The 26,489-nt window shown below is 46.5% G+C and overlaps 1 protein-coding gene across 18 annotated transcripts in view; it reads right to left on the bottom strand.

Moving 5' to 3' along the window:
• The window catches only part of LOC137427628 (uncharacterized), a 96,000-nt gene that overhangs the window by 45,969 nt on the left and 23,542 nt on the right, over nucleotides 1-26,489 (bottom strand). For 12 of the 18 annotated variants that reach the window (XR_013623467.1, XR_013623466.1, XR_013623465.1 and 9 more), the window contains 6 exons: nucleotides 15,448-15,660; nucleotides 15,114-15,254; nucleotides 12,973-13,030; nucleotides 10,051-10,114; nucleotides 9,045-9,130; nucleotides 4,218-4,328 (listed from right to left, as the gene is read on the bottom strand). Coding sequence is in view for 12 of the 18 variants with exons in the window: in XM_078777956.1 (XP_078634082.1) it covers nucleotides 4,218-4,328; nucleotides 9,045-9,130; nucleotides 10,051-10,114; nucleotides 12,973-13,030; nucleotides 15,114-15,244 (450 nt within the window). In the remaining 6 variants the exon portion in view is untranslated. Of the gene's footprint in view, nucleotides 1-4,217; nucleotides 4,329-9,044; nucleotides 9,131-10,050; nucleotides 10,115-12,972; nucleotides 13,031-15,113; nucleotides 15,255-15,447; nucleotides 15,661-15,861; nucleotides 15,956-26,489 lie in introns of those variants that run through there. The other 6 variants (XR_013623469.1, XM_078777952.1, XM_078777958.1 and 3 more) reach the window with 4 other exon arrangements.

The following is a 26,489-nucleotide window of genomic DNA, read 5'->3' as shown; positions in this document are numbered from 1 at the left end:
AAATTCACGATGGGGATCACTTTTTCCAATGCTCTATTTCCCGACTCCGGCATGTCTGAATCCAGCTCGGGGCCAACACACCCCCCCACCCCCCAGCTGGGTGCTCAATTTCGGAACCCCCTGTGCCCAAATGTGGCTTGTGGTGAGGGTCCCCTGGGTCACTTTAATCTCATCCTGGGGATGCTTAACGGACCGACTCACCTCATCTCCCAGACTCTGTTGGACCCGAGCAACTTCTTTGATGGTACCGTCCAAGGTGCTCGGCCACTCCTGTAACATTTCTTTCACTCCATCCCCAACCAATTGTGGCCCCCACAGGTCTTTACCGAACAACACATGCTCTGGTTCCATTACACGGGCCTCCAATATTTTTACATCTTGCTCCAAACCACCCTACTGGTGCTGCAAAAGTCCCAATTACTCCCTCTGCTGGTGCATTCTGGCATCCACACAGGTCCAATAGCCATCCAGGTCCTCATTTACCTTGCCAATTATTATATTTGTTGACCCAATTTTTTCATCCAACTTTTCCCCTATTCGATCAATTTTGGTTTCCAATCGTTTGATTTGTCCCTTCAATTCACCCTTCAATCCATCAATTGTGGTATTCATTTGTTCTTTCATTCCATTAATTTCGTTAATTTTGTTTTCCAATCCATTCATTTTTCCCTCCAATCATTCCGTTTGTTCTCTCATTAGTTGTTTTAGCATGGCCTGGATACTCATTGGATCTGCTCCCTGCGTCTCAAAATCCGACATTATGGGGGAGGGAGTTTGAATGCTCGGGACGGGGGAGAATCCAATCATACCCTCATAAAACTCAACCCCCCGACCCGCTTCCTTGTCCCTCAGAACCTTCCATCTACTCCTCGATATCGTTCACGTCCACCATTACGTGACGAGCAGTTTTTCCGCGCGCACGTAATTTACCTCAGAAAAAAAAAGAATTCAAATTTGGTGACGCACTGCCTTGCGCTCTTTCCCGACACCAATTTAACTATGAAATTTGGACACCCCGGTCACTACGATCACCTCCTCCTCGATGAGAGAAAGACGACCATTTTAAATTTTGAGTCCAAAAGCTGAGTGCAATTTCCACTCACGGAGTGTCGAGTGACACCGAGTATCCACTGGGTTCTTATCCCACTCATCGACACCACTTGTCGTGTCTCCGGGGTTAACACCCCAAGAGGACGAATGACCGAAATGAGCTTTAACTCCGAGGCATATTTCAAACTTGGCAGGATTATCTTTTTGCATGTGCAGGAAGGTTCGAAGTCTTACCTGATCGGACGGCCGACACTGGGTTAATCCGAACCCACAAACAAAGAAACAAAACAAGACAAGAAATTGAAATTCAACAACAAATGATTTAATGAAAATAATGCAAACACAATAAAAATGTTGAGGTAAAAACCAACAGTAATACAAACACAACTATTAGGCTATGGTCAGGGACCCTCCATGCAGACTCAATTATAGACACAGGGAGAAATAAACAAAATAAAATGATTTGGTAATCGGCCGGCACTCAGCTCTGCAGTTCAACGACTGAGGCCTTGTAGACATCCGACGCCTCCAAACCACCGTGCGGGAAGCAAACAAAAATGGTGTGGAGTCGCGTTTCTCGACGTCCCAATGTGAGGTACTTCTCGCAATGCCGACTGTCCCGAACTTCTCTTGTTCAGTCTCTTTCCACAAGTGCACACGAGTCAAAAATGTGCCACCGCCCGCGACTAAGCCAGAACAAAGAGAAATTGTGACTGCCTCCAACGAATGTCAGGACCAGAAGAGAGAAAAAGGCAACGCAGCCGTCCTCGTTGAAAGCCAGCACAAAAGAGAGACCAAGATGGCAAGACGGCGTCTTTTTCCTCCAGCTCTCGAATGTTCCACGCTGACGTCACACTCTGTCCAATCACCGACCTCTGTTCATCACTCCATGGCTTCTTAACCAGTCAAGGAGCTCAGGGCGTGGCCACCCGGTTACCAGTCGTCGGGGGGCGGAGTCTAATCTCTGTTCGGGAATGTTCGGATGACGTCGTTCCCTTGCCGATCGGAAAATGCTGTTTCTGTCAGCCCTGGCGGTGCTGTGAGCGAAGGAGTCCATTTGTTATAGTTGTTGTTTGGCGGGATTTTTAATTGTAATAAAGACAGAGGAAAGGTCACAGGAGGCAAGCACGTACAGGGGAATTTAACCTTACAGACCCTATAATTAATTAGCACAAAACTACCCTCCTCATGGTGACGTGCAAACGCTCTTACCCGGACAGACGGCCTACTTACGTACATTGAGATGGCTCCTCGGCATACGAAGCATTCCAATCTACACATTTCTAAACTTCCTAAGGTATTTCTTTGTTTACCCCCACAAACGTTAACAATATATATATATATATATACATACATCTATCTATAATTCCAGTAATCTCTGTGTGTCTGTGTGTCTGTGTGTCTGTGACCGCTGTTTCTCGACAACCACGGGTCCGATATACTTTTAACTTGCCAGGTATATTGCTGGGGACCCGAGGATGTGCCTTTTCAAGGTTTCATATTAATCGGACAATTACTTACCGAGCTATGTCCAAAAAACGATTCAACCAATCAGAGAGCAGCGAGCTATCACGTGTGCCGAACGTGGCGATCACACTCTGCCTCGGATGGCACATTTGACAGCGTATTCATTTATTTCACGTTGGAAAACTATGTTGCCGTTAAACTATGTTTTAAAACGAATTCAAACTGCGATTAAATTAAAACGATTCATCGTAACTGCGATTTGCGAACTTCCGGACAGTGAAGACTGTCCGGCAGCACGCTTTCCGGCAGCCAATCACAGAACGCTTTGTTGCGTAGGCGTGGCCGATGTGAGACGAGCGGAGCTGAGCGCGTTACGAGCTGACCGCCATTACGGTACGTAATTCGATTTCTTATGCGCGTTATTTCTCCCAATTCAGTCAGAGCGAAGGGCGGAAGCGAAGAGCGTTGTTTTTTTTGTTTACGGGCGTACGGGCGGGGTAGAGCGTACGGGTAGCGTTTTTTTTTTTTTTTGGCAAGGAACGGGCACCCACGTACGGGCAATGCCCTAGTCTATCTATAATTCCAGTAATCTCTGTACGTCTGTACGTTTGTTTGTTTGTCTGTGACCGCTGTTTCTCGACAACTACCGGTCCGATATACTTGAAACTTGCCAGGTATATTGCTGGGGACCCGAGGATGTGCCTTTTCAAGGTTTCATATTAATCGGACAATTACTTACCGAGCTATGTCCAAAAAACGATTCAACCAATCAGAGAGCAGCGAACGATCGCGTGTGCCGAACGTGGAGGACACACTCTGCCTCGGATGGCACATTTGAGAGCGTATTCATTTATTTCACGTTTGCAAACTATGTTGGCGTTAAACTATGTTTTAAAACTAATAAAACCGAATTTGCGATTCATTCGCTTTCCTGCGCGTTTGTGCACGCGATGGCGATTTCTTTACCAAACTCCGGAAGCCGTTCGCTTTGGACCAAACCATTGCATGTAAATAGAGGGGGGGGATTGTCACCGTACTCGCAAGCCGTTCGCTTTGGACCAAACCATTTCATGTAAATAGAGGGGGGGGATATAATTTTAGATATAGATATAGTACGGGCAATGCCCTAGTATATATAAATGAGCAGAGGCTTAAAAGCCTGTAGACGCCCCAGAAAAACAAGATGGCAGATATATTATTTCATCTGGGTGCCATGGCCATGGTGGGTGAAGTCAAGTGACAAATGTTGGTAGTTTGACAGAAGTCCGACCAATGGGTGCACATTTTGAAAATCGACTCGCAACAAGAACCACCACCACAACAACAACAACAACAACAACAACAACAACCATGCAGAGCTCTTGTAGACCTGCAACATGTCTCAGGTAAAAAGGTCGTTTGCATCTTAGACATGTGTATTCATAGATCTTCCACTGAGTGGTGCAAGGGTTAATTACTCCTGCCTTCAGTTCTGATTGAAGGAAGTGCTTTAAAAACAAATTTTTTTTTTTTTTTTTTTTTTTGGGATACAAGATCGAGGCTCATGAAAGAGCTAAAAAAGATTAAAATTAAAAGAAATGAAAAAGGATTATGATAAGTTGTAAAAAGTAAAGTAGGAGTAGGAAGTAAAGTAGGAGTATGTGAGAATGAAAGAAACTCTTACAGTCACGAGACAGTAGGATAATGTTACTGTTCCTTACCTGGGAATGACTTTGAAAATGCGCATGGGCAGGTGTTGGAGAGGAGACATCTGCCAAATTTCGATTTGTCTGATGTTCTTTGATAGAAGCTTTAATTCTGGCAAGATTATGCTGAGAAAACACAAACACAGCATATTAAACTTTGGCCTCTAAAGGTGGTTTTTTTTTTTAAATCCCCATCACGATTATAGTATTAAAAAAAAACAAAAAAAAAACCACCTTTAGAGGCCATTTTTCCCCGCAAAGCGGGGGTTGGCCTTTTTCGGGAACCGTGGTTGTTGTTGTTTTTCGGTCCCCTTTTTGAAGCAATGTTTTACGGCCGGATGCCCTTCCTGACGCCAACCCTTTTTGCCGCCTTTAACGACAAACAGGGAATTACCAGTGAACTGGTACTCAATTAGCCGACCTCGGAAGGATGACAGGCTGAGTCAACCCCCCTGGCGTTAATTCAGCGATCGACCAGGATTGTATTGATTATAGTATTGGCAATATTATATTTTGTATATAATACGATTATAGTATTGATAACTGCAATTATAGATCCACCTCATATTTCACTGGAAGATCACTATTCATGGCTCCTCGTAGGCCCGCCTCAGTGGTTATCGATTAAGACGGATATTCAATGAAGTAGAGTGGTCTATCCTACAAATGGCATACGCAAGTAATTTGGAGTTTCACCAGGGTACTTGCGGAAGAAGCAGTTGTCTGTTTTTGAACGAAGGTTAGAGAAGTTGGTGGTTGGCCTGAATAGAATGCTGAAAGTAAACACGTGGGTCTCCAAAGATGGCAGAAGAAAAGTGGATGCAAATGAAGAAAACGTTCATTGAGGAATACTGGTCGCCGTGTGAAGGAAGGAGAACTTGTCATTCTGGGCGTTCACCCTTCATGGGAGCAACAGAGGACACACTTCATTTGCTCATTGGTGCCAACGAATTGCATGCTCAGTCAGGGTCGCCCAGATGGCAGAGTACTGGTACGGTTTTCCAGAGGACCTGGGTTCGATTCCTGGTCTGGGCATGTAATTTTCCCACATGTATCAATTTAATTATTTAATCCTGTTCATTAATCGAAAAAAGGATAAATACATGACTGAAGAAAAGATTGGTGAAAAGGGTAATATGAGGTCAGAAAAAGGACCATCATAAGCCTGGAGCTTTTACCCAAGAATAGGTAAAGGAGATCTCGGTAGGCAAGGAATGGAGAATTAATTTGACATACACTGGAGATTGGGAGGATGAAGGTTACAAAATGCCTCCATTTATAGATGATGTAATATGATGTCAACAACCCCTAACATCTCGTTACCCTCCTTTTTTTTCACCTTGTGGGGTTCTCGGCTCGGTATGTTTATTTGCCCTATTACATAAGCAGATAAACAATCCCACCACAAAAGCAGTCTTGCATTCGTGACAAACTGCTTGCAGTTGGGAGGATCCATCTTACGATAATTCATCAAATGTCTGTCTGTCTGTTCCCAGGTACCGCAAAAACGGCTGAACCGATCGCAACGAAATTTTGGGTGGGTAATCGTGGGACCCCCTGGAGTAAAACAGGCTATATTGTTTTTCCAATTTTTTTTCCAATTTCCAGTTTTTCAATTTTCCAGTTTTTCCAAACACGATGGAATAATATTTACCGATATGAACAGTGATGTTGCTTTTATTGAAATTATACAAATACTGTTTAGATTTTGATGATTTGCATGTGATATGATTTAACGGATGTTTATATAAATCGTTTAAAATAAAAAAGCCTTCAGTTTCTGATATTTTGCCTTTTCATTTGGGCCTCCCAATTGAAGCCCCGCCCATAGGGCGGGTACAGTTGCTAGTCTTACTATAATTCACCAAATGTCTGTCCGTCTGTTCCCAGGTACCGCAAAAACGGCTGAACCGATTGCAACGAAATTTTGGGTGGGTAATCCTGGGACTCCCTGGAGTAAATTAGGCTATATTGTTTTTCCAATTTTTTTTCCAATTTCCAATTTTTCCAATTTTCCAGTTTTTCCAAACATGATGGAATAATATTTACCGATATGAACAATGATGTGGCTTTTATTGAATTTATACAAATACTGTTTAGATTTTGATGATGTGTGTGTGATATGATTTAACGGATGTTTATATAAATCTTTTAAAATAAAAAATCCTTCAATTTCTGATATTTTGCCTTTTCATTTGGGCCTCCCAATTGAAGCCCCGCCCATGTACCGGGTACCGTTGCTAGTACCGGGAAGCGGGTACCGTTGCTAGTTTTTAAAATTCAAGGCACCGCAAACTGGTAAAGCTGCCTGGCAGGCACAGCTCAGGTCTGACATATCGACCAACGGGTGTTCTTCAACCGGGGCTGTGCAGGCGTTGTGCCCCTGGTCCGGCGATGATGAAATAAATGGCGTTAGGTCTCACCGTCTGTATATTGAAGTCACGTCACTTCTCCCCTGCCAACAGGGGGCAGCTAGATTAATTAGTGGTACCTTCAATTCAGCAAACCAAAGTCTTCTGTGTGTATAGTTGTGCGGGACGATTTAAAACGTCTGAAGCAATGAGATCTCATTTTTTGATTAAACTACGAGCATGCTTTTACACCTCCGGTGATTCACTTGACGAGACACTGACCTGAGATGTGGGAAAATGGTTTAAAATGAATTGGCGTAAACAGTTTTCGCCGGGATTCAGAAACTCCATCGCCACATGGTTCGCGTGTTGTTGCAAGAAAATGGCGGATGCCAAAAAAAAGATTCACATATTTTAGAATGCCGTTTTGATGTAACGACCAAGCAAATTTTACGACGATGGCGTTTCTCAATTGCAATGAAAAAAGTTGGACCATGTGAAATTGATTAGCTTATCTTACACCTGAGAGGCACTAGATCTAGTTTCCTGAGGCGTAGCACAATCAAAAAAAACAAAAACTAGAGCGAAGTCGATGGCGCGCCATTGCAAATCTCCATGCTTCCCACCGAAAGCAAACTTGAAAGATGGCAAAGGATTCCACCAGGAATGGGCCAATATCATTTTATGAAATGAAATAATATTCTATTTTGACACATGTGACCCTTAGTCCCCACCACCTGGGACATGAAGTGGAGGTCAAAACCAAAAACATCGTTATATACACTACATGGCCAAAAGTATGCGGCCACCCCTTCTAATTAGTGGAATCGGCTATTTCAGCCACACCCATTGCTGACAGGTATATATAATCAGGCACACAGCCATGCAATCTCCATAGACAAACATTGGCAGTAGAATGGGCCGTACTGAAGAGCTCAGTGACTTTCAGCATGGCACGGTCATGGGATGCCACCTTTCCAACAAGTCAGTTCGTCAAATTTCTGCCCTGCTAGAGCTGCCCCGGTCAACTGTAAGTGCTGCTATTGTGAAGTGGAAACGTCTAGGAGCAACAACAGCTCAGCCGCGAAGTGGTAGGCCACACAAGCTCACAGAACGGGACCGCTGAGTGCTGAAGCGCGAAGCACGTAAAAATTGTCTGTCCTCGGTTGCAACACTCACTAATGAGTTCCAAACTGTGTCTAGAAGCGACGTCAGCACAACAACTGTTCGTCGGGAGCTTCATGAAATGGGTTTCCATGGCCGCGCAGCCGCACACAAGCCTAAGATCACAATGCGCAATGCCAAGCATTGGCTGGAGTGGTGTAAAGCTCACCGCCATTGGATTCTGGAGCAGTGGAAATGCGTTCTCTGGAGTGATGAATCACGCTTAATCATCTGGCAGTCTGACAAACTAATCTGGGTTTGGCGGATGCCAGGAGAACACTACCTGCCCGAATGAATAGTGCCAACTGTAAAGTTTGGTGGAGTAGGAATAATGGTCTGGGGCTGTTTTTCTTGGTTCGGGCTCAGCCCGTTAGTTCCAGTGAAGGGAAATCTTAATGCTACAGCATACAATGACATTCTAGACAATTGCGTGCTTCCAACTTTGTGGCAACATTTTTGGGAAGGCCTTTTCCTGTTTCAGCATGACAATGCCCCTGTGCACAAAGCGATGTCCATACAGAAATGGTTTGTCGAGATCGGTGTGGAAGAACTTCACTGGTCTGCACAGAGCGCTGACCTCAACCCCATCAAACACCTTTGGGATGAATTGGAACACCGACTGCGAGCCAGGCCTAATCGCCCAACATCAGCGCCCGACCTCACTGATGCTCTTGTGGCTGAGGGTGTCTTCACATACACGGATTATTCTTACGAGTCCTTACGGATCGCCAACTCGTAGTCAATCGCAAGCATCCGTAAATAACGGAAGATGATTTTTGACATGTCAAAAGTTGTTGCGAGTTGTGACGGGTTATCTACGGATACCAGCGAGTTATTTACGGATGCTTGTGATTGACTACGAGTTGGCGATCCGTAAGGACTCGTAAGAATAATCCGTGTATGTGAAGGTTGCATAAATGGAAGAAAATCCCTGTAGCAATGTTCCAACATTTAGTGGAAAGCCTTAACAGAAGAGTGGAGGCTGTTATAGCAGCAATTGGGGGGATGAGGGGGGAGTTGGGGGGGGGGGGGGCAATGAGATATGTGATGTTCGGGTGTCCACATACTTTTGGTTATGTAGTGTATTTCATGCATCCCCCCAATGTTGATTGCATATCCCAAGTTTCATTGAAATATGTTTTAAAATGTGCCCATAATTGCATTTTTGGTATTTGACCTTTGGAACCCACCACAGGGGGTGGAGCTAAATATGATACTGCTCTCAAACCTTCTTGCCATGTGATCATAAGTCATAACTACCAAATTTGGTGAATTTCTGCATAACCGTTTATGAGAGACAGGAAAAAGCTTCACCGGTTGAACTCACATAATGCGGATTTTGTAGCTCTTCTGGGATGGTCTCGTACATCATGTCGCCATCATAAAATCCGTCCTCAGGTGGAATGTCCAAAGCTTGGAGGAAAAAAACCACAGGTGATGCAATCAACATTCGTGAGAGAACTTTCATAAAATTTCCACCTGGTTTTGTTTCATTGTGGATGCATCGGTATCTATACCTCCGATTTATCTGTAGTTATCAAGTGTTGGGTGATTTCCTTACCCTTTTAAGCATTGCAGATGACTGTCCATGCATTTTTTTCAAAAAACTCACACACACACGCCAATGGAGGTGGATACTTTGAGACCTGATAGGTCTCTGTTCCATCTCCTGAACCCCCCCCCCACCCTCCCCCTTTTTCGTTCACAGGCATTTTTTGGAGGGAGGGTAATAAACATAGACAGCATATACACCTTTTGAGGAGACTCTCACATTTTTGTTTCAGATTAAACAACTTGTTTTATAGATCTTGATACAGGACAGCCCTTTGAATTCAAGGTAAAAGGGGCAAAAAGTGGAAAGTGGGAAGTTTTCTCTTGGAAAATGAATAACCTCAAAAAGCACAACAACCAACCATCCTTCCCATACTACCACCACCCCTCAACTATTTCCTCGTCAACAACAATCACCATGCCAGTTGAGAATGATGTTCTGTCTCCTTCATCTCTAGAACCTGTTTCCAGATCTTAGATTACACCAGTAGTACCCAATGGAGAGTAGTTACAGCAATCACTTTTGACTCTACCAGGATTAAAACCCAGGCAACCATTGTTCGGCCTGTCACCGAGGGAGACGGTCAGATGGTGTGACACATGTGACGTCACACAGTCCATCATGAGATCATACACAATCATGTTTCTGATATTATTTAAAGGACCAAAATGTGTTTATAATCCAGGTTTATTTCTCAGTGGCATCAGTCGTGCATGACTCAATGAATTATGAGATTATCGATATAAACGCAGAAACTTTTGAATGTGTCTGAAAACATTACCATGATTTGGAGTCGTAGGGTCTTCGGTCACCGAATAAACCGCAGGATGTGGAGAAGTGACAGTCTGAAAAGCAAAATAACAACGCATTACGAAGAGACAGAAGCGTCCAGAGTTTGGTTATTTTTCATTATCTTGTCAGGGGGGAATGCTTTTCATAACTGCAAGATGCAAGTTTGAATGAAATGAAAAGTTTCATCAAACAGCTCCTAACACCTGCCGTTTCAGAACAAACTCGAACGCCACTCGGTAGAGCGCATTCCTCCGCTGCGCTCATCGGTTTACGTTTTGTATCCCACTGATAGGCCGGATATGGATTCGGACTTGAACCAAAATCGAATCGGCTTGTTCTTGTCACCGAACCAACTCATCCACCTAGTTTTGTCACAATCCGTCCACAACTTTTTGAAATACCGTGCTATATATCGTTTTTGGCCCTATCACTCAATGGTGAAGAATCACTTTAAAATTCTCCTATCTGGATCCGGATTCGGATCTTCACCAAAATCAAATAGATTCGTCCCTGTCGCTCATCCAACCTCTCCACCAAATCTCGTCCAAATCCGTCCATAACGTTTTGAGATATCCTGTTCACAAACAGACAAACAGTCAGACAGACAGACAGACGACAGGGGTGAAAAGATAACCCCAGCCCACCTTCGTAGCAGAGATAACTAAGCGCACGAATGTATAATTTGGTCAAATCAGGGGTTTTAGTTTTGTTCAAAAGTAAATACCTGTGAGGTGCACAAACACCTGGAAGGATACAAGAAAGTCAGCTTAGCATCTCCTTTGATAGCTTATGCTTTATTACACTTGAACTTCACAGAACTAGACAAAGCCATTCAGCATTTTTAGGTTTAGAGATACAAGGCCCCAAGTTCTATGAACAATTCATTTAATCAACAGGACAAAGATAGCTGTAAGTCATGGGGTCCTACTCCTATTGAGGAGTGGTCCAATTGTATGACTATGCATTCTGACCTTCCGGGGTTAGGGTATTCATGGTGATTGACCATGTACTTCAGCCTTTGGGCTGAGGAGTATGTGCATGCTCGTGCGACAGTCTTATTGGACTGTGTACTTTGGCCATGAGGTTAAAGTACACGTCCAAGGTTCTGTTTAAATGTTTGGTTTTTTTGTACACAGCTTCTTTCCTGTGCCATCTCCAGACGCTGCATGACGTCATCGCCGTGCATTGAAGGGGGCCCGGTGATGACGCACGCTGAAAGGGAGTACTCAGTTTTCACTCCGGTTGTTTGTTTTCTTGCTTGTTTGTCCGGGTGATATCTCAGGAACTTTTTGAAATAGGAAGCTGATATTTGGACATGGCAATGACCAAGTGATTTGGCTGCAAAGACTATTTTTGATTAATTTATTAATCAATTAATCGATTAATTATTTAATTATTTGATTAATCATCTAATTGATTAATTTTTGAAAAGTTACAGATTTGGATGAAACGGTGGTCGTTTAGGTATTCAATTAGCCAATTGATTAATAATTTAATTATTTTACGATTATTATTTATTTATTTTCATTATGAATCACTTATTATTTTCTTTCTCATCTGGGCAATATCTCAGGCACCTTTTAAGCGAGCAAGCTGATATTTGGACACGATAGTGACCAAGTGATGTGGCTATAAAGGATATTTTTGATTTATTGATTAAGTCATTAATCGATTTATTATTTATCGATTAATCAATTTAAAAAAAAAATCGATTAATGATTTATTTAATTAATTTTCAAAAGGTTAAACCTTCGGAAGAAACACTGGTGGTTGAAGTATGCTATTAGCCAATTGATTAATTAAGCTTGAATCTTCTCGATGGGCAGCAAGAAAGGCCGTGAGGCCACGCCCCGAAGAGCGATTGGTTGGAGCGATGTGATGGCGCGGCACGATTGGAGCGCGTGCGACGTCATCATAGAACGTTCTAGCGCCAGGGACTAAAAGGCAGAGAAACGCCATTTTCGTTCTCTTGGTTCTGGGTTTCATAACGAGCAGTCGCATGTCCCTGTCGCTCTCTCGTTTCCTGGTGTTTGTGGAAATCGGACGCTTTTGCATTATCTCTCTTGGTCCGGGCTCTTGGTCGAACGCAGTCTGCATTATCTCTCTTGATTCCGACATTCATTACGAACAGCACATTTCGCATTCTTTCTCTCTGATCCTGGGTTTGTGCCAGGCAGTCACAGCTTATTATTTGCTCTCTTGTCCTAGTCACATTTTCGCTCTCCCTGTTCCGGGCTGCGGGATGGGCGGACGCATCCTTCTCTTGTCTCTCCTTGGTGCTGGCTTCGTGATGGCTGCGCATGGTGCCGTGTGCACTGGAGAGGAGTGTCGAGGCTCGGTTCAGCCGAGCGGGAGGGACGAGGGTCCCCGCCCCCCCCCCACCCCACCCAGCGCGTGCTAAAGAGATAACAACGCCATAGTTTGGGTATACGCCTCAGAGCTAAAGCTCGGTTTAGCTCTGTCACCTGTCAGCTCTGTCACCCTGCGGTGTTCACTACAGGGTAGACACGCGACAATATATATGAAATATACACTCCATATATATATATATATGAAAACTCCCATGCTCTTCTAGGAAAGAAAGCTGTATAAAGGTGGATTTGAGACCTGGGAGGGCTCCATTCCACCTTCTGAAACCCACAAGCCTGATAAGCTACACAAGGTAATCTCTTTGCTGTTTCAAACTATACCCGGGTTCCTCGAGAGGTTCAGATATTCACAAGTAGCACATACATGAGAATACCAATGCTACATGCCCCTATCAGCTGCCGGACCAGTTTAATGTTGGACCAGTTGGTTAGTGCAGAGTGGATTCCCCCCAGGAGATCAGATGCTTGCAAGAGCTATTCCACACATGACGACTTTGAAATACAAAAAAAAAGAAAAAACTCATTGCAAACCAATAATTTACCACTGAATTAGGTTGTGAATCTGAATGATTGGGATTGAGGATATTCCATCTTCGTAATCTGCACACAAAAGTAAAGGAAAACACCATCATGTCAGTTCAGAAAAGGGTGAGATTGATCTGCATCTTAGTGAAAAAGCAATTAAAAATCAAAATACCTCATGCTACTAATACTATTACTGGTACCACTAAAACAATACTATGACTTCTTCAACAGATGCAATTATTCACACTTTCTTGGGAGATCAGCAGGGGAAGGCTTTTTTACCCGTCTTTCATGAACGCCAGTTCATGTAAGACGGGCAAAACGTTTGAATGCCATTTCGACGTTTGAATAAAGGTGGCAGAAATTAGGAATTTGTTCAGCCTGCTGGCGATAACTTGCCTGATTTTCGCAAAAGGCTGAGGGATATTTTACAGCCATCAACCAGTGGACGAGACATCCGGCTTAAGGTCCATCTGAGGGACTTTAAAACCCACTGAGAAAGTACTAAACATTCACATGAATATATATATATATATACAGTCACGTGAAAGAGTAAGTACACCCCATGTAAAGTTTTGACTTTTTCAACATATTTCAAAATACAGCTATTTGATCTTCATTTCAACAATATTGATCGATAAAGGTGATATAACATAACATATATCATGAAACATTTACATTTTCTAGTCCATTGTATAATTTAAATAAACATAAATGCAAATTTCGCATGTGGAAAAAGTAAGTACACCCCTACATTTATCACTACTTCAAATACCTAAAATTAGAATCAGGTGCACCAGCTCAGGTGCAAATGATTATAACATCGTTAGAGAGGATCTTGGAGGAACCTGTCTTATTTAAACCTCAGACATTTAGTTTGGTTTGCTCTTTGTTGTTGAAGTGTGCGGCGTCACCATGCCTAGATCAAAAGAGCTCTCTGAGGCCTTCAGAAAGAAGGTTATAGATGCCTACGAGTCTGGGAAGGGATTTAAAAAGATCTCCAAGCAATTTGAAATCAATCATCCGACTGTCCAGAATATCATCTACAAGCGGAGAAGATTCCAAACAACTGCCAACTTGTTCAGGCCAGGCCGCCCCAGCAAGTTCAGCCCGAGAGCAGCCCGCAAGATGCTGAAATAAGTCTCGAAGAACCCCAGAATGTCATCACGGGACCTTCAGGTAGCTCTTGCTACTGTTGATGTCAAAATGCACGGGTTTACCATGAGAAAGAGGCTGCACAAATTTGATCTACATGGGAGGTGTGCCAGGAGGAAACCTTTGCTGTCCAGAAAGAACATCAGGGCAAGATTAAAGTTTGCCAATGAACACCTAGGCAAAGGCCAGCACTTCTGGAACAATGTGCTCTGCACAGATGAGTCAAAGGTAGAGCTATTTGGCCACAGTACCAGAAGACATGTTTGGCGAAAACCAAAGACAGCATTTGACCACAAGAACCTGATATCAACTGTAAAGCATGGTGGTGGAAATATTATGGTTTGGGGCAGCTTTGCTGCATCAGGGCCTGGGCAGCTCCCCATCATAGAATCCACTATGAATTCTTCATTGTACCAGAGGGTGCTTGAGGATAATGTGAGGCCATCTGTCAGAAAGTTGAAGCTCAGAAAGTTGAAACTAGCTGTGCATGCAAGAAACCCGTCAAACATCGCACAGCTGAAAGAATTCTGCATGGAGGAGTGGCCAAATATTTCTCCCAGTCGATGTCAGAGACTGGTAGACAGTTATAAGAAACGCCTACTTGAGGTTGTTTCTGCCAAAGCCTATTACCAAATACCACCTATTAGAGCCAAGGGTGTACTTACTTTTTCCGCATGCGAAATTTGCATTTATGTTTATTTAAATTATACAATGGACTGCAAAATGTAAATGTTTCATGATATTTGTTATATTATATCACCTTTATCTATCAATATTGTTGAAATGAAGATCAAATAGCTGTATGTCGAAATATGTTGAAAACGGCAAAACTTTACATGGGGTGTGCTTACTTTTTCACGTGACTGTATGTGATCGGAGGTGATAGTATATTCTCCTTTATACTTCCTTTTCTTTTGAGATTAGAAAAATGCAATCAACAAACGAAGGTGTAGATCACACATCGAGACATTCACAACAGATATTCCAGAGAATTGAACCTCACATTATCTTCGGGCAAAAGCTGCAGATAGCCACAAAGCTTGCCGCCGAGGCAAAGACAAATGCAAGGCAGAGCACAAAGCTTGACAATGACGAAGTGTCAAGTGCAGTCCAATCTGTCTCCACCGAGTGCATGGCCTAGATCCTAAGATAACGCAGACAAACAGTCAGGCACTCAGAAGTGTGTACATTTCGAGCAACCCTCAATCAGATTTATAGGTGGGACATCAATTTTAACCGAAAGAAATCGAACAAGTTTAGACTCGATTTTAAATGAACCGGTAAAAGATTTATCACTTTATAACAATATACAGGTGAGAAGAATCGTAAATATTCACCTGTCCTTCACCTTGTGCATTTAGAACCCAGCGACAAGCACCCTTCCTCTCTCGCTGTGTACCATGTCAGAGATAACTCTTCCTTGTTACTGTAAAGCTCTGAAGGCTGACGTGCAGGTCTGAGCAGGGTAACCACGCCTCGGACCATCAGTCGTACCAAGAAGATGCTCACCCAACCTCACTAATTCAAACAGTCCACAAGGTAAACCAGTTCTACGGGTAAAAGAAAAAGCGGTTCTTGTCGAGCCGGTTCAAAATATTTTGGCATGCAGCAAACCCTTATGCAAATTTAAAATACTGCCTGACATAATACAAGAAAAATACACATGCTGTGATGATTCCCATCTCCTCAACCTCTTGATGCCCAAGCAATTCCCTCCCTTTACATATATATATATATATATATATATATACCTCCCAATGTATTGTGTTAATTTTACACTCCCTCTATGCAGGATGGATACATTGATGGGCCGTAGACCATAAAATGCTTTCAAGATCAAAGTACAAGGGGCGTTCCGGGGTTTTGGGAATTATAAACACACGCTCCCTACAAGAGCGACCAGGGGCGGAGAGAGGAGTGGGGAGGTGCAAGAAATACAACAAACAGCAAATGCATGTAAATATTTCCAAGTGCTTGTGTGTTTGTGCATTTGTACGTTATTCTTTCACGGCTGAACCGTAGCACCTGGAGGCCCCAAATTTTGGGTGTAGGTACTTCAGGATTTGGGCAAGGTTCTGAGATACCAAGCGATGACATTTCCACCTGTTTTGAGGGCACCAAATTCCGCTATAAAGTGTGTATTGGGATTTGGGGTCTGGCAGTGCTGCCACCGGCCCGTGGGTAAAGGGCAACTGACCATGAAGCCGATAACTCCATCGCTCTTTAATGTCCAACACGTCCCGAAACCGAAACCACCGCCGGGTAAAGCTCACCGAGCTGGGCAGTGCCGGATATCTCCTCCTCCCAGGAACCTTGTCTCTTCCTACCCGTGACCATGTGAGTTCCACTCTCAATCACGACCTAGAGAGTGTGATAAACTGGGGAAAAGACTGGCTTGTTACTTTCAACCAAAAAAGACCCACTTGCTGTCTGTGTCTAGTTCAACATCCCCTTGTTTTCCAATCCTGTCTATGGATTCTTCACCTTTGCAGGAACTTCCTGTTATCCGTCTGCTTGGATTGGATTTCAGCTCAAAACCTCACCTGGGAAAAGTAAATCTCTGGTATAGCTAAAAGAACCTCCCAGTGCCTTTACTGCTAATATCGTGCTCGGCGATACCTTTCTCAAGATGCTATGCTCCATCCATACAAGGCCAGTCATGGAGTATCGTTGCCATGTTTGGGCTGGTGCTCCGGCCTGTCACCTATCTTTTCTTGACAGAATGCAGTGACATACTGCCATGCTGGTGGGACAGGAGTTGGCATCATCCCTGTAACCTCTCAGTCCACCGCTCAGTTGCTTCCTTGAGCCTTTTCTACAGATATTATCATGGAATGTGCTCTGAGGGTTTATCACAGGTTGTTCCACCTGCGCATATTTTCAGTCGCTCGACACGTTTGGCAGTTTCTTCCCATCCACATACTGTATCTGTCCTAAGGACTAAGACTATGAGGTATTCTTCTAGTTTTTTCACTGTGGAACAATTTACTTGCATCCTGTTTTCCCCTCTATCCAAACCGACCTCAATTCAAGAAGAACGTCAATAGATTCCTCCTTTCCGTTTAATATCCATACCTTCTTTTGTGTAGCCCCCACCTCGAGAGGCCTTAAAGGCTTTGTGGCGGGCGATATCTCATGGAAAAAATGGGAAGTATACTACTGAGGTTCAGGATTTGTTTCAGGAGAAATTCGGTGAAGGACGATTGCCTCATGAAAATTGTTTTAAGACAATGATTGAAACGTTTGGTGAAACTGATGGCTTTGTCAAACAAGTCTGACAACTTCTGTCAATCGCTCCAAAATGTAATTGCAGAAGAAGGGGATCGGGTCATAGACTGCACCTTCTTTACAGATGAGCCATGATTCCACATGTGTGGCTATATGAATAGCCAGAATACCAGGATTTGGGACACAGAGAATCCCCATGCAATCTCAGAAAAACCATTGCATGATCCAACGAGAATGGCACTCGGTAGAGCACACACCTCTGCCAGGCTGAACAGTTTATGTTTTGTATCCCACCGATAGGGAAGATCTGGATCCAGACCTGAACCAAAATCCAATCAGCTTGTTCTTGTCACCTACCCAACTACCCAACCCAACTAGTTGTCAGTCCACCTAGTTTTGTCATAACCTGTCCACAACTTTTTGAGATATCGTGCAATATATTTTCGTATCCTGATCCGGATTCAGATCTTCATCAAAATTGAATCAATTCTTCCTTTTCACACATCCACCTTGTCCACTAAGTTTCGTCCAAACCCATCCATAACTTTTTGAGATATCCTGCTATATGTCGTTTTTGTCCCTATCTCTCAATGGTGAATAATCACTTTAAAATGATAGTATCCGGACCCGGATCCGGATCTTCACCAAAATCTAATCATTTTGTCCTTATCATACACCCAACCTCTCCACCAAATTTTGGCCGAATCCGTCCACAACTTTTTGAGATATCCCGTTTGTTATGGTGTAAAAGCCGTCTCCGACAACTTCAGTGAGGTAAACTCAAGAGGATGTTTATTCAGTGGCTTGCACATGCTTATCCAACATGGCGTCTCTCACCGTGCCGTAAAGCCCCCACCCCACTCACTTTTGGCAACGCAAGTTATCCACACCAACATGTCATCAATTGAAATAAAAGCACATACCAACCAAACAAATAACATTTCCCCCTTCCCCAGCACCAAGTCAGGTGTGGAAGGAGGTTACAAAGTCCCGCAGGTAGCCAGGACACTGTTGAACCCGTGTGGACCGTGCTGAAGGCGCAACAGGTTCAAGGCTTCCCTCATTGGTCACAGCATCTGAACTGGAGGGCCAGAACACAATTCCATGGTGGCCAAAGGGTCGTTACTGCCTGGGGGTCCGGAGGCGGCACTTTGTGCAGCCAGAGCTGGCCACAGCAAACCCGCCCTAGAGCTGGAAGGTGGCTCAGCCCAGCTGTTGACTGACAAGCAGCAGGGAGGACCAGAAGGACTGGAGCTTGGTGCTACGGTGGGGCCGCTTAGCCCTGACCCAGTCCAAGACACGTATGCCAGGCGGCTTCACTCTGCGATCTCTGTTGAACCGCTGCTTCATGCGATGCTGGTGCTGACATACCATGGTGTGAGTCGCAGGTGCAGGAGAGTGAGTCTTTGGTGGACACAGCCTATCCAGTGACAGTTACAATTCTTGCCCCAACATTAGTAGCCGCCAATGAGAACCCTGTGTTGGTGCAGCAGCGTCTGGAGGATACCATTCTCGTACACGTACTCGTATACCATTCTTAAGGATTTGGTTAAACTGCTCAAGCCCCCCCCCCCTCTCCCCCAACTCCCCACAACCACACACGCCATCCTCCACCCATTGGCCTGTGGTTGGTAGATGGCTGTGCGGATGTGCTTGATCTCCCTGTCGCTGAGGAAAGCACAGAACTCGGCAGAGATTAACTGTGGCCCATTATATTGTTACGGATCGCGGATTAGATGTTATTTACCGAGCGGTGGTATTGTCGCGACCTAACAGTTCCCCCGATTCTTCCCCAACTCACCCGATTCCACTCGAACGTTGGCCAAATCGCGCTACGCTAAATCAATGATTGGAAAGGACACAACGACTGGGATAAATGAAACGACGCAAGGGGTACAGTTCTCAAGACCTCCGGAGGAGGATATAATTAGTGGTGGAGAAAAGGGGTAGATTACAAGGTAGAGTGAGGTAAAAGACACAGAAGAGATAGGCACTTAGATACAATCTTATCCAACCCAGACAGACCACAGACAAACGGAACAAGACTGACTTACACAGGGATTGATGGCAGGAAGGGACAGGCAGTCGATAGCACAAGGTGCACCTTGGCTCAGGGACAGGATAAAGCACGGTCCAGTCCAGAGATGCGGGGAGGTGTCACAGTGCTCGGAGGTGGCGTCTTTCTTTCCCCAAGCTCAGCGCGCATCTGACGTCACCTCCCTCTTCCTGCGCATGCTCAGCGGGGAGTCACACGCCCTCGGCTGGTTGGCTCCGCCCCAGATGGGACCGGTCCGCCGCTTATATTGGGTGCGGGGGTTACCGGGCTCCGCCCTTGACGAGGAGCTGACAGCGAGCCCCTACGTGGTAACCCCGTCGAGCACATGTTCGATGGCGGCTCGTTGGAAAGGCCTGGTGCCCTCCCAACACCCCCTACCAACCAAGCCGGAGTGAGGACGCACACTCCCCGCGCTCGCCGCTGCTGTTGTTGTTGTTGTTGTTGTTGTTGTTGTTGTTGCTGAACCGTGAGGAAGAGCTGCGGGGAGGTATTGGGAGGTCCTAAACTTCCTAACGGTGCCATACAATCACATTCTGGTGCAATGAAGAGTCAGAATTAATGGAAACGAGTCCTTAACTGACATAGACTAAGAATAACTAGCAAGATGTCCTATAGTTGTCTACGTGAGATGCGGTGGACCTGGATGCGACATTTAATGGGGGAAATAGGGGGAGGTCGGGTCTACAGAGTGTTGTTTACAGAAAATGGGACTAGGGAATGGGGGATTGGGGATAGTTGGGAAGTATTGAGGAAATAGGGGAATATTTACAAGCGGATATGGATGGATGCAAATCCCATATCCGCAACATTGCACCCTTCTCTACCTCGGGGCGTCCCGACCCGATAAATTTTTACCTACGTTAGTGTGGCACTCAGATGTAGTTCCCTCTACTATTAACTCAACCCTGAGTGCGACAGTTTTACAGATGTTCACAAATGAGTAAATATGTCCCCCTGCGACGTTGCACCCTTCTCCTAACAGAAACACACCCACAGGATAACCGAATCGCGGAAAGCATCCTCAAACTAAACATACAGCCGGTAGGGAGCATCATTTATACAAGACTGATATTTACACTACGATCCAGGACCTGTTCTTTGAGGAACACATGCAGATGTTATGCATAGAGAGAGCACGCATGCCAGCATCGATACACCAACCCACGAGTGCCCTGTGGCCCTACGGCCTTTAATAATGTGCAGAGCACCCCGTCCAAGCACCAAAAGCACCACCCCATACGCACAGTCAGCACCATCCGGTGCACCAATAAAGTGTTCATAGTCACCGGTGGTGTCGCAGCCGGCCGATGTTCTGCCGCTGGTCTTGCCTTCTTGGAGTGCACTTGGCCTTCTGGCTTCTTTAGAAATAAAGAAAGGCGCCAACCGCGTCCATTTCTTAATTGTGGCTGTCAGGGGGGCCAACTAAAAGTGGTTCACCTGTATGGCATAGGTGCCACGTTGACCCAGAGGTCCATCCACGGGTGGTGCTTGACCGCAAAAGAACTGCGGTCCATTGTGGGCGGCCACAAAAATTGCGGTCCATATGGTGTATCGATCCAGGCAGCAAGCAGCGGGAGTACAGGCCCACAACTGCGGAGCCAGCACCTCTCTCTCCTCTCTCTCTGCCCCAAAGCCAGATCCTCGGAGGTGGGAGACAAAAGAAGACAAGTGAGTAAGGTGGTAAGGGCGCAAAAGTGCACGCAATTCAAGGTAATGCACACTGGGGGCACATGGGAACCAGGTGAGACAGGTACGTTCCTACCGTACGCCCCCCCCCCCCCCACCAGGTAACCTACATTGCCCCTCCCTTACCCCTTACTGTATCCACAAAACACAACACTACCCATAAACATCTACTTTACACATCAACAAACGTCCCTACTGTCTTCCCCGTTCCTCCCATAAACCAAATTCGTCTTCTCTCCCTCCTAACCAATCAAATTTGCCATTTCCAACCCTCATCAAAATTTGCCATCACCAATTCATCATCAGTCCCTCCTAAGGAGGGAGAGATGGAATCACCCCAATGTCTCATCCACGTCGTGATGCGTCTCACAAATCCAAACAGCAATTCTCATTTCCTGCAACACAGAACAAAGGAACACAGGTGTGGAGTCATCATCATCACCTCAGGTAAGTGGCTGCGTATGGTGCGACAGGTTCATCAATCCTAACTATTTCCTAAATGACTTTAACAACTTTACATTACCCGGGGTCTTTCCCTGCCAATCCATTGGCCAACTTACACTATGGGTTCTAAAAACCAATTCCCATTGACCAAACTGTGGTGCTTCTCAAGTTGGGGTCTCACTCCCCCGATTCATCACTCGGTGCCCCCGCACAATTTCGGTGGCTGGGTCGTGTGACGCTCCCAGCTGGTCCGCCCACCTGCACACCTCCACCACTGTTGTTGCCTACCGAGCTCACCTGCTCCTCACCCTAACCTAACTAACTGGGGAAGGCCCTCTCGCACTCTCACCCCCTCAGTGCCCTCTCTGGCACGGGCTGCCCGATCCACACCCGGGATCCTCAGGCACCCACTGACACTAACGGCTCCCAGAGCCCACCTGCGGCCTCACCTGGCCGACATCTAACAGTGGCGGAGTGCCCAACCATTCACACTCATACTAACAGGCCACACGACCAGCCAATTTCACCACACCAATGCACCCATCCACAATACCATTCTGCAACCGCACCACAAATGCCAATATCCATCCACAATTTACCTATACCCTCTACCTAACACTTACACTACCCGCCCCGGGTACTCGTGAAAGGGGTCCACTCTTCCCCCATCCACACCTTCGCACCATGCACACCACTCCGTCCCACTTACTCCAACTCTCTCCACACCACTCATTCCAATACTCCATGTATTCCACACACCTGTACTTGCACACCTGTGCTCTCATACTTGGTGCCGCCTGCACCCTTTTCTCCCCCAATCGCATTCGCGCTGATCCACAACACTCACTACTCATACACTGCTCCACACACCTGTCCAGTTCTCACACAGCATCATCTCATCTAACTACTCCCCTCTGAAACTTGCGCTTCCCAGTCGTCCCTTTAAACTATTGCGCTCCCTCGTCATTATCATACACTAAGCTACCTGCGTCCCCACTGCAGGTGTCCTTGTCACTAACTAACCTTAACGTTACCTAATGTCATCTTCGCTAGATCCCTACACACAATATCCTAACCCACCCGGGCTAGTTTTCACTGCCATACACCCCCTAATCTAAAGCGCATTTGCCCCATGTTTGTGAGGGATGACAGAGTTGCCATCCCACCACATCGGGCATCTCCCACTACCAATTTTGCACATCAAATTTCAACAAATCAAAAATTTGCCAATCACTACCCATCATCTGCCAATCATTACTGCCAATCCTTTGCCAATCATCAAATTTTGTTTTTCTAATTTCGGGGCCAAAACACTATCCTCGTCATTACAGTCTACTTACTAATGCCTCTCGGTGCGCCAATTCACTTCTAAAGCTCGGCTTCGTACAGCCAAGCCATGAATGCGGGTTGTTTGGTGCCAGCGGCTGGATACGTCCCGCATTCGGTGCAGGGAAGGAGGTTTACCCGGGCCGAGGTCCCACGCACCATCTCGGCACGGAGCCATCCCATGGCCCGATCTCGACCTGCCGGAATGCCTCAACAAAAAGTGGTCGCCATGACGACCCTTCCTATCGGGCTGCCCGCTCCGCCTAGTGGAGCACGGACGCGGCCGTTCAAAGCGAGGCCCAGCATGGATCGCGTACGGCGGTCCTTTCGAACCCGCCGTGGCTCGGATCCCCGCTGGTTCTCGCGGCACGCGAAGCTAGGCACGCACAGAGGGCCCGATTCGGCTATAAGTCGCTCTAACCGCCAACCCGGTTACCGTCGATGCCTCACCTGCATGCTTACACGCATACGCTATCCCTTTCTTGCTCATACATCCAGCCGTTTCCATGCTCCTCGTCGTACCTTCTATTACACACCTCAGTACACTCATTCCACTCACAGACTTGGTCACACACCTGACCACCGAACACCTTGGCACACATTCGTCGCTCGCACACCTCACCAACACACCTCTTCGCGCCCCCTCCTCGGTCACCTCCTCTGTGACAATCACAGGTGTGCTCTCACTCGCACACCCAACCACGTGCCTCACTACCAATTCCAGCGTGCATTCCCACACACGCTCTACCATTCCAGGTGTGCTTCCTTTCTCACCTGTCACAACCAACTCACACTCCGTGTCACTCTTACTACTCTCACCTCCACTCTTGACAGCGCACTCACCCTTACTCTCGACAGCGCACTCTTTCCTCATGCACCCGTCCGTTACACACCTTTCTCGCGCACACTCTCCCGTTACACCCTCTGTAACACTCACCACAGGTGTACACTCTTCCTTACTTTTGACAGCGCACTCTTTCCCCATGCACCTGTCCGTCACACATCTTTCTCGCACACCCTCTCCCGTTACATCCTCTGTAACACTCACCACAGGCGTGCATTCTCCCTTTACACCCTCCGTAACACTCCTCACTACGCGCTTCCATGTGCTCCCTCGCACATGCGCTACGACCGACTCACTCTCGACAGCACCCTCACTCCTTGGCACGCACTTTTTCCTCACACACCCCAGAGTCGGACTTTCTCGCACACCTCCTTTTTCGCACACCAGACCTGTCGCACACTTCACCAACGGCCTCTCACGAACACCCGGGTCCATCTCGACCCCCAAGCTTATTAAATCACCTGGCGCATCATACGCACGACCATATTGGTCACCACTTACACCGGGTCCTCTTTCTCTTTGCTTCTCCTCCATCACCTGCGAATCCCTCATCCGGTTAATGAGCACATCATCACGATCCGAACACAGACTTTGGACCAATTCTTTTACTTCCTCCTTTATCTCTTTCTTATCCTCTCTCCATCGCTTCTTAATTTCGCTCACCCCTTCTTCCACTTCTTCTAATTTCTGCTTCACCTCCTTCATCTCCTCGTGCGCCCCCTTAAGTTCTTCCTCTAACTCCACCTTATTTTTTTCTATGTGCTCCCGCACCTCCCGCTCTTTAACCTCCATCACCTCTACCACCTTGTTCATTTTCCTCGTCAGGTCCTCATGTACCGTCTGACACTCTTTTTTAATTACCCCTACGTCCTTTTTCATCTCCTTCTGTGTCGATTTTAAACCCTCTATTACCGCTGTGTTCTTCTTTACCTGGCCCCCAACTCCTTTTGTCCCACTGTCAGTTGTTCTACTCCCAGCGTCAACTCCTCTATACCACCTTGCAATTTTACAGTCCCCTTTCTCACCTCCTTCTCCATGCGCTCCTTACAGTGCCTCACCTCCTCGCGCACTCCTCCGACCTCCTCACTCACACCTCTTCTGATCTCCTCTCCCATCACTTGCATCTCCTGCCCAGATGCCACCCTCATCTGCTCCATTTCCTCCCTGTGAGCATCCAATTTAGTTTCTACCCCCATTCTGACCCCCTCTATCTGCTGCCCCATTTTTTTAACTTCCCTTTCCGCTTGGTCCCTTATGTCCCTCAATTTGCCTTCCATACTGTTTTCTAACCCCTCTAACCCCTTTTTCATCCCTTCCATTTGATTCTCTTGAGCGGCCATTCTGTTTTCTACCCCCATTAACCCATGTTTCACCCCTTCTATCCCATTGTCTCACCCCTCTAATTTCTTGTCTAATCCCTCACCGGTACTCCTCGCTTCGTCCCTCATTACCCCCATTTGGCCCTCCAATCGCTCACCCTGAGCATCCATCCGGTTCCCCATTACCCCCATTTGGCCCTCCAATCGCTCACCCAATCGCTCAATTTGGCTCCCCATACTCATCTGTACAGCTGCCTGTAGCTGCGCAATGAGGGCCTGCATGTCAATTCCTCCCACTTGTGCAGCGGGCGCGGCCGCCGTAGCCATCTGCGAGGCGCCATTTTGCGCGCCCGTAACCTCGTGCGCGAGGACGCCATTTTGCGAACCTGCCGCCCTCACTGCTTCGCTCTCCTCATGTCCCTCAATTTGGTCCTGGATCGACCCTGCCTCACTCTCCTCTACCGGAACCCAGCCGTCTTGATCTGCCATAGCGCGACTTTCAAAATTCGGGTTTTTTGTAAAACAAAACAATTTCCAACTGCTTGTAATTTTGAGCGCGTTAAGCGCGCTTCGGGCCTCGTATCCCACTCCTGACACCAATTGTTACGGATCGCGGATTAGATGTTATTTACCGAGCGGTGGTATTGTCGCGACCTAACAGTTCCCCCGATTCTTCCCCAACTCACCCGATTCCACTCGAACGTTGGCCAAATCGCGCTACGCTAAATCAATGATTGGAAAGGACACAACGACTGGGATGAATGAAACGACGCAAGGGGTACAGTTCTCAAGACCTCCGGAGGAGGATATAATTAGTGGTGGAGAAAAGGGGTAGATTACAAGGTAGAGTGAGGTAAAAGACACAGAAGAGATAGGCACTTAGATACAATCTTATCCAACCCAGACAGACCACAGACAAACGGAACAAGACTGACTTACACAGGGATTGATGGCAGGAAGGGACAGGCAGTCGATAGCACAAGGTGCACCTTGGCTCAGGGACAGGATAAAGCACGGTCCAGTCCAGAGATGCGGGGAGGTGTCACAGCGCTCGGAGGTGGCGTCTTTCTTTCTCCAAGCTCAGCGCGCATCTGACGTCACCTCCCTCTTCCTGCGCATGCTCAGCGGGGAGTCACACGCCCTCGGCTGGTTGGCTCCGCCCCAGATGGGACCGGTCCGCCGCTTCTATTGGGTGCGGGGGTTACCGGGCTCCGCCCTTGACGAGGAGCTGACAGCGAGCCCCTACGTGGTAACCCCGTCGAGCACATGTTCGATGGCGGCTCGTTGGAAAGGCCTGGTGCCCTCCCAACACCCCCTACCAACCAAGCCGGAGTGAGGACGCACACTCCCCGCGCTCGCCGCTGCTGTTGTTGTTGTTGTTGTTGTTGTTGCTGAACCGTGAGGAAGAGCTGCGGGGAGGTATTGGGAGGTCCTAAACTTCCTAACGGTGCCATACAATCACATTCTGGTGCAACG

The sequence above is a fragment of the Myxine glutinosa genome, chromosome 5, assembly GCF_964187855.1.
Source record: "Myxine glutinosa chromosome 5, kmMyxGlut1.1, whole genome shotgun sequence".
Lineage (NCBI taxonomy): Eukaryota > Metazoa > Chordata > Myxini > Myxiniformes > Myxinidae > Myxine > Myxine glutinosa.
Note: the sequence above shows the minus strand (reverse complement) of the source record. Positions and strands in the feature narration are given on the sequence as shown.